The 8567-nt window shown below is 35.0% G+C and overlaps 1 protein-coding gene across 19 annotated transcripts in view; it reads right to left on the bottom strand.

Annotated features, from left to right (window-relative positions):
* CADPS2 (calcium dependent secretion activator 2) overlaps positions 1–8567 on the bottom strand; it is a 450101-nt gene that overhangs the window by 341994 nt on the left and 99540 nt on the right. For all 19 annotated transcript variants that reach the window (XM_027772143.1, XM_027772145.1, XM_027772150.1 and 16 more), the window contains exons 4-5: positions 6304–6540; positions 520–641 (exon numbers count right to left, since the gene is read on the bottom strand). In XM_027772143.1, the coding sequence (XP_027627944.1) occupies positions 520–641; positions 6304–6540 (359 nt within the window). The remainder of the gene's footprint in view (positions 1–519; positions 642–6303; positions 6541–8567) is intronic.

Below are 8567 nucleotides of genomic sequence, written 5' to 3'. Positions count from 1 at the left end.
CTTTCCCAGAATTTGAAACGTCAATGCCAGCAAAGAACAGCTTTACTGTCTCTGATGTTTGTATGGGTATAATGACTGGTTCCGCACCTCAAGCTGACTGGCTGAAGTACTCCAAGTCATGGTGCAGAACTGTGCTGTCTACCTTGCCATTACCACAGAACTATAACCTATAGAATGGAAATGGCATTGGAGTATAATTCTAACAACTCAACTAGGAGCAGGTACTTCCTTTTAAAAACGCATGAAAACACATGCTTTCCTTAAAAATGACTTACAAATATTTCACTGCCTAATGATCAGCCTCGCGTTTGTGTGCTGGATGTTCTGGTGTCATGCAGAGGGGTTCTGCTGTGGTTCTAATCATTCAGAATGTGCATGCTGACTCTAACACAGTTGAGACAAAGCTAGCCAAATAGCAGTTTCAGAGTGTGATACCATACAATTCTGCAAAAACATAAAGCTTCTTTAGAAGGAAAAGAAAAAATCAAAAAACAAAAAACTTTTTTTCAGTTGGCTTACTGTGGCCTGGAGGCTTCTGCCTGGTCTGTCTGTAGTTTTTCTCCTCCTTCCACCTCCATTGTACAGTAAACAATTCGATTGGGAGCGACTGACTTCAAACCTTGCACTTCCATTATGACAATCTAAAAATAAAATGATTATAAAATAATACGTCAAGTTGATAGCATTTACTGATACACAGAAATATCAGCATAAATTGCAGTGAGGAAGACTACTTGATAAACCTCAAAAAACAAAGAGTTTTGTTATCTGATAACATCATTGGGCTTGAATCATCTTTATAATCCACTCCCAGTCATAGAAGCTATAATAAATAACATTCCTAGAAGTCTAGTATCTTAAGAAATATCTACTGCCTAGTTACTAAATAAAAGTCAGGTTAAAAGCCCTAAACGTGGGAACCAGCAGTTAGCATAATGGCTATGTCGCTGGACTCCCACGTAGGTGACCGCGGTGGCTTAAAACTCACGCCGGGCGCGTGTGCGTGCGTGCCCAAGATCCTGAGAGGAGAATGGAGAAGAAGGGATTGCAGCGTGACCATCCCCCCTGGGGGGTGATTTCTCGCTTTCTGTCTCTATGTCTCTGTCTGTCTGTCTGGTGAGCGCACGCGCCCTATAGCGAAAAACCTCTCCAAAAAATAAAAGCCCTAAAAAAATTAAGGTAAGTCTACATGAAGTAAAGCAGAATCACAAATAAAAATTCAGTGAAAATTGTAATAGAATACATAATGAGTTCATATAAAGTGATACAGAATTTACTTTATGTTCATAGTGGTAAACATTATCACCATTATTCCAATTCATTGATATCACTATATCAGCAATTTTCAATATTTACTAATTTTATTTGATAATCACTATCTAGAAAATAATTTTCTTTATAGCCACTGTACATCTTACTCTCAAAATAATATGAAAACTAATTTGCATTTCTAACGATTTGACAAAAATAATTTTTCTATTAAATAATTTAATACAAGACCTTGGAAAAGTGTAGAAGAATTGATACTGTCTTATGAATCTATAACTACTAGGAGAAATGGAAAAAATATTTCTTTCAAATGTGCTGTATTTGTTTGTTTAACAGGCTCCCAATCTTAAAATATTGTAATATAACATGCTCACTGGATACATACATAAATTATGAGTACTATTCTCAATATGTAATTAATAAAGTTAAAAGGCATTTTATATATGTACATCATTGTCTCTCTTGGTCTCATGTAATTGCACAGACAAGAACAGTAGCATCCACATATGTAGCTAGCAAAGTATCCATCGAAATATCATTTATGCTATTATTGATCATTTAATGTCCTATTAGAGTCACTACACTTTTCACAGAGTTGTAATATAAATCTTGACCCAAAAGCTCTCTGAGGGAAAAAAAAAATTAAGATCTGTTATTCCTTTCAGTTCTGGTGCAAAAGAAAGGTTACGTTTGTAAATATACATGCATATTTTGGCTTGGTTTGGTTTTCATAAAAAATATAGAAAACGAATCCTCCCCCAAATAAAGTGACACCCAGAACAAGTTTCTTCCTCAACTAGGGCTTCTGCTTTTTGTCACACTAAAACACATGCCAACATATGAATAGCAATAAGGATTTAATTCAGAAAAGACTAAGAGACTTAATGGAGATTTGATAGATAACAGTAACATCTTTTGCAGCTGCTCTAATAAGGAAACTGAAGTCCTAAATTTTGAAGAAAGAAAATAAGAAAACGTAGTTACACATTTTTAATGACTCGAATTTATTGTCTGTAATAGTGAAACTGATTAGATCCTTAAAGACAAAACAAAGGAACACAGAAGCTGAGGCAAAAGAAACATATAACCGTATCAATTAGAAGTCTACAAGATTTGAACATACTATGATGTATGACTTACTCATTCAGTGATAAAAATTCTCGATAGTCACTTAAAGCTATGAAACAGCAGAATGGTGTACCATAAGTCTCGAAGTTGTAATGGCACTAGTTCATATTGCAGAATATTACTGTTTACACTGCAACTCTTTCCACAGCATGTTTAATAGCCAGAGCGCAAGTGAGAAGGAAGAAAGCAGCTGCCTGACATTATTTCTGTCACCTCTACTACAAGCTACTGTAAACAGGACCTCCTAAAACACACAACTTGTGAAACAGCACTCTGCTCCTCAAAACAATGCTCCCATCTGTGCTGGGAATGTTTTATCTGGTAGAACTGCCGCTTTCAAAAGATGTTCATCTATGATAAATCTATACATATAAGTAAAATAACACAATTCTGCAGATCTGATTTCCAGCAGGAAAATAAAGCATAGCTCGTCTCAACTAGCAGTACAGAAAGCCAAGAATTCCATGGACCATCAACTAACCTAATTTTAAGTAAGTGTTTCAACCCATTCCCAGCAAAACTAGATAATGAAACTACAGAAAATAAAATTGATCTATGTCTCATTTCCTCTTCTTCAATCTATCTATGGTTGATTTAATAAGGATAAAATAGACGAAAGTAAAAAAAAAAAACAAAAAACCAAGGAGGGATGCACAAAATATGAAACTGGTTAGCATGCTTCTGAGAAATACACTGATCACAGTTACATCATATTAAGCATGTGTAGATTACGAAATATTAATGCTAGGCCATATGGTGAAATTGGAGTTATTGCAGAGGAAGTCACAGGGTCTGCTGGCCTTGAAAACAGTGTGAAAAGATCAACTATATTCATGTGGCTGATGACATTTCCCATACATATACAGACTCATAATTCTATAGGGATCATTTGGCTATCCAGTTTTACTTGAATATTTAATTTTAACAAGCCATTGTATGACTTAATATTTTGTGGGCTAGCTTATTTTTTGTGATTTTATTATTTCTCTTGAGGGCTTCATGAATGAACAGACCTAAAAGTAATCCTGTATGGTCAACTGCTGTTTTCTGATACCATAAAAATCTTCAATTCAACATGAATTTATTGAGTCATCTATATGCCAGGCACTATGTAGGCACTTTTGATATCTCAATAAACAAAAAGAGAAAGATTAAAAAAAAAAAAAGTAACCATACTGAAGCTTACATTCCAGCAGAGAAAGCCTGATAAATAATAAACATAATAAATACTTACATTATGTTAGGTAGTAAGTGTTGTGGCAAAGACACACAGCTTGGTAAGAGACTAGAGTTTGAAACAGAAGGGAAGGATGGGTACCAATTTTAAAGAAAAGGTGAAATTTGACCATAGTTTTTTCAAATCTGCACCTCATTCCTTAGACCCAGCATTCGGTTCTTAGAAAAGACTCCTGCACCGGACCATTTCTAAGCCTGACTAATGAAATGTGAGAGCTTAAAATTGGATTAACTGCTTGCTTTTCAGAGTTTGCTTAGGCTAAATTCTGAGGTGTGAGGAGCAAAGCTTGCTTATTGGGCTAGCGATAATTAGCTTAGCATGGCTGACATCACAGGCCTGGTGGCTAGAAGAGTAGCGAGTCCATTCTTTGAGGTGTTCTACTATGCACTGGGTAGCCATTACTTACCACAATTTCGTTTTGTTGCTGGAAATATAACTCCTACTTAAAATACTCTGGGTACCCAAGAACAGATTTGTATTATGCTATGGTAGGAAAATATCTGCCTTAGATTGACAAAGTAATAGAAAATGTCAAAACAACTTTATAAAAATGCAAGCTTCTCAGACCATGCAAAATGAAGTTTAGCTTATATTCTTTTCCTAATACCATTATACAGATAACTGAACATTCTTCTTTAACAGATTGGTAATAAAGCACAGAGTAACAATTCATATTTTCACTTAAACACTGACTCATCAGCCTAATTTTATTTTCAAAGGAGAAAACAGAATCAATAAAAAGTGAATTATGGACAATTATTTAGGATTTTTGATCAGCAGAGAAAAGACAAAAAATTCTGAACTGTGTTCAGTTCTGAATGCTTAAATATAAAGATAATGGTAAATGTATACATCATAGAAGTTGTTTGCTCTACAAATTATTATCTTTTCCATCACTAAATTTAAAAACCAAATTCTTGTTAGGCAATATTATACTGTTATCAATTGACTGATTTTGTTCTGTAAAATAAAAAAAAAAAGGAAAGAAGAAAAGCTGTCACTTTATAATTCTGTTAGCAGGTGGCCTGAGACAGGAATGACCAAGAAATTCCAGATTTAATATACCTGTAGTTTCAAGCTAAATATCCTTATTTTATAAGGCTGAAGAGCTTGAGAAGATATCTCGTATCAGAGGCATTTGACAAAGAACTAGGTAACTAGAACAGAATCTTGAGTCAGAAGAAAGCCAACTATTTCTCCTCTGACACTAAGTTTAACCCATTAACCTAAAAAATAATCACAATTTGGGAAGTTAAGAAAGTGAGAGGCAGTGGTCATATCCTCACACTTGAATTTATACTAGAGTTGAATAAATGGAAGAAAAAGAACAAAAGTAGAAATTTACTTTTTCTGCCATAAACAAAGCAAGTCAAGCATCAACAAAGACATCTGAATCCGGACCTCCTACAACTGTGTGTGCTTTGTTAGTAGCAAATGCAAACAGCAGCACTGGGAACCAGGAAAGAGAATAAAACAATACAAGCCAGGAGATACAAGTTCTTTTATTAAAGAGCTATAAATTAAGCTTTTGATTACTAGTACTTAAAGAAAAAAAAAATCATGGAGGGAAAAAAGCTAGTTTAAGCCGAATGGTAACCTAACAATACTAATTACTAGTATATAATTTTTAAGAGGTTTTTGCCTTAGAACACATGTGCTCACCAGAGAGAGAGAGGGGGAAAGTGAGAAATCGCCCCCCAAGTTGGATGGCCATGCCACAATACATTCTCCTCCTTTCTTCTCCTGGGATCTTGGGCATGTACACAAACGGGCCCAGCATGATTTTCAAGTCATCGGGTCTGGGACTTGAAATACTATCGGCCATGTGGGAGTTCAGTGACATCACCACTACTCCATCTGCTGGTCCCATGATGTAATCTTTTACCTGTGTTCAGACACATACCTTCTTCTAGGAACTGATAATGTTTGTAGCGTTTGCTATGGTGTATAAATCATTGGGCAAATGCCTAAATTATCCCATACACATAGATTAGCAATGGAAAAGGCAATGTAACTATAAAAACATCAACAGGTAGTTGTACTAAGAATACTGCTGTCTTCAGTTTCCACTGATTTGTATAAAAGGAAAGAAACTGACGTTTTGTGGAACATAACTTTAAAAGCATGACATTTGTTCTTTTTCTTTGTGATATTTACTTTCTTATAATACAACTGCAAGTCCTGGAAAGGAAGAATTTTCATTCTGTCATCTGCAGAATCTAATATTGCAAGTTATAACTGGACAATTTGATAGGATTTTAGACTAGTCATCCCAGAGATAAAGTAGATGAAAAACAAGGTTAACTAAAAGTGTGAAAGGAGTTCTAATCGCAGAGAATTCAGTTATATGCTTCAATCCTATTTCCATCCATATGTGTTTTGAAGCTTACTTTATCAATGAACTTGCAGTAGCCTAGCTGGTTTTAAGAAGGCTTACCTCCAAACTTTTCTTTGATTTTATTATTTAATCCAGTACTGCTGTTGTGTTAAAATGACCATGTGCATCCATTTGCATGTACAACTTGATTGTCCAGCAAATAAAGAATAATTTAACATCTTCGAAAGATATTACACTGCTTTACATTCTGAAAGTTACTACGCAGGTCAGCAGAAATTACACTGCAGTCTCATTATGCTGTCAGAGGTAAGCATGGGATAAATCCACTTACCTCTAAGGTGAATGACAGCACCACGTCGGACTTTGACAGCTGAATCTCATTCTCATCTCCAATGTCCAAAAATGCAGAATTCTGTGAACGTTTTAATTTCTGTAATTTAAATTCTGGACCACCTTTTGAAACTGGAAGACTTTCCAAATTGGCCATTAGCAAATTCACTGAGGACCGCAACTCTTCTATGTACATATTCTCCATATCTTTTGCTATAAATTTGGGAAATTTTCTTTCCTAGAAAACAATTTTTAAAATAACAATGTTATGAGTTGTATTTCAATGCTGTGAAAATAAGATACATATACTCTTCCATTAAAAAAATTTGAGATTCTCAATAGACCATAGCCATCCTATGTTAATCTCTAGGCTTAATTAGCCTCAGGCTTTGGTCATTTTATCTAAGGGCATCTTAATACACCTTATTGAAGATTACTATGATACAAAGTGAACATTATATACATTTTAAATTAACTTTTTTATTTTAAGAGAGATTTTTGCTATAGGGCATGTGTGCTCGCCAAAGAGACAGACAGACAAAGCGAGAATGGGATGGCCACATAGCAATCCCTTCTTCTCCATTCTCCTCCCGGGATCTTAGGCATGCATGCACTTGCACCCGGCATGGGTTTTAAGCTGCAGGGTCTGGGACTCAAACTACAGTTGACTACGTGGGAGTCCAGTGATGTAACCACTATGCCATCTTCTGGTCCCAACATTAACTATTTTTTTAAAATCAAAAATAGTTATTCTTTAGAATTCTGAAATCATGCATGTAAGATGTTTTAGTGTCTAGATGAATCTTAATTAGCCACTTGTAAGCTTTGAAATATTTGATGTAACTGCTCTGAAAGAAAATGTTCAGGTTACCATGCTTTGCTGGCTAGTAAATAAACATTTTAACAGTATCTCTCTTTCTTGCCACAGATATGCATTGTTGGGACAGCATGCATTTTAAAAAGAAGCTTTTCAGATTAAAAAACCCATATTATTGAATACTTATATGGTCATATTAAATTATTAGTTCATTTTTACATCACACCAATGTACCAAAATCCCTTATGGCCATAAATGCATTTTTTTTTATTATAGACTAAGAAAAAATAAACTTACAACAAAAGGCAAATTTATGATACAAGCTGTTAAGTGAACAAGACAGTAATAGTAATAGTTTGGAAGATTCTGTTTTCTTTTTGAGTTGCACGAACATGCCATTCAATCATTAATCTCTACAATGATTTTTATTTCTTCCACTCCATGGAAGAAATATAGATAGAGGGTGTCAAACTGTCCTTACAGAAGAATATACCGATTTATATCCCAACAAACAGCAAATGGGAGCCCTTTCTTCCCCACACTCTTGGCTCTTTCTTTAATCTTTGCCAACCTGGCACTTAGTTCTCTCTTATAGGTAGAGGGAAAAATAATTTTGCAACATCAGGCCCAGCGAAATGTACAAAACTGACTAGGGACTAAAAACTGAAAATAGACATCTTTCAAATGATTGCCTAATGCTCCAGAAAATCACTGCATTTACTGTTGTTTCCCTTGGCATCATTCAAAACCTAACCTAAGAAATCTGCATCTCGGGCACGACTGGAATGAGTCCAGAATGTTCTCGTCAACCTGCACCTAGTCACTGACTCGCTTGCACCAGTTCGTTTACGGGATGGGAAAGGAACATCTGGCACCACGTCACGATCAGTCCCAGAGTCTCAGGCCACCTGTTTCTCTCTTCTCCCAATATAACCTTCACATATTTCTGTTAAAAATAATTTACATATAATCAATGTGAAAATTGCATACTTACGATCACAGAGAAATTAAGTATCTACATTAATAATTAACTTCCCCAGATATTATTATGTACCCTTTCAGTACTCTTTCATAGTTTCTGACAACATGCTACAATAGTACCTTTATGTCTTTATGGAAAATACATAACTACTCAGCTATAGAATACATTTATTTTCTTTGAGGGAAAATACCTTTTTGGGTTTTTAAAAATATAAACAAAGGGGAGAAAAACAAAATAAGCTACAAATATATATATATGTATATATAAATACACACACACTTTTATTACATTCTTTGAAAAACTTTAAAACCTGTCAGAAAAAGCATCAAAAACTCAGAAATAAGGAAAAAACATGAAGGGGCAGGACATTTCAGTGTCACATGGAAGCAAAGGCATTCCAAAGATCATCTGGGGCAGTGTATTGGGTCATCAGAAGAGTCATGACCATGACATATTTTTCTATGCA

This window comes from Tupaia chinensis, unplaced genomic scaffold, assembly GCF_000334495.1.
Source record: "Tupaia chinensis unplaced genomic scaffold, TupChi_1.0 Scaffold000257_1, whole genome shotgun sequence".
Taxonomy (NCBI): Eukaryota; Metazoa; Chordata; class Mammalia; order Scandentia; family Tupaiidae; genus Tupaia; species Tupaia belangeri.
Note: the sequence above shows the minus strand (reverse complement) of the source record. Positions and strands in the feature narration are given on the sequence as shown.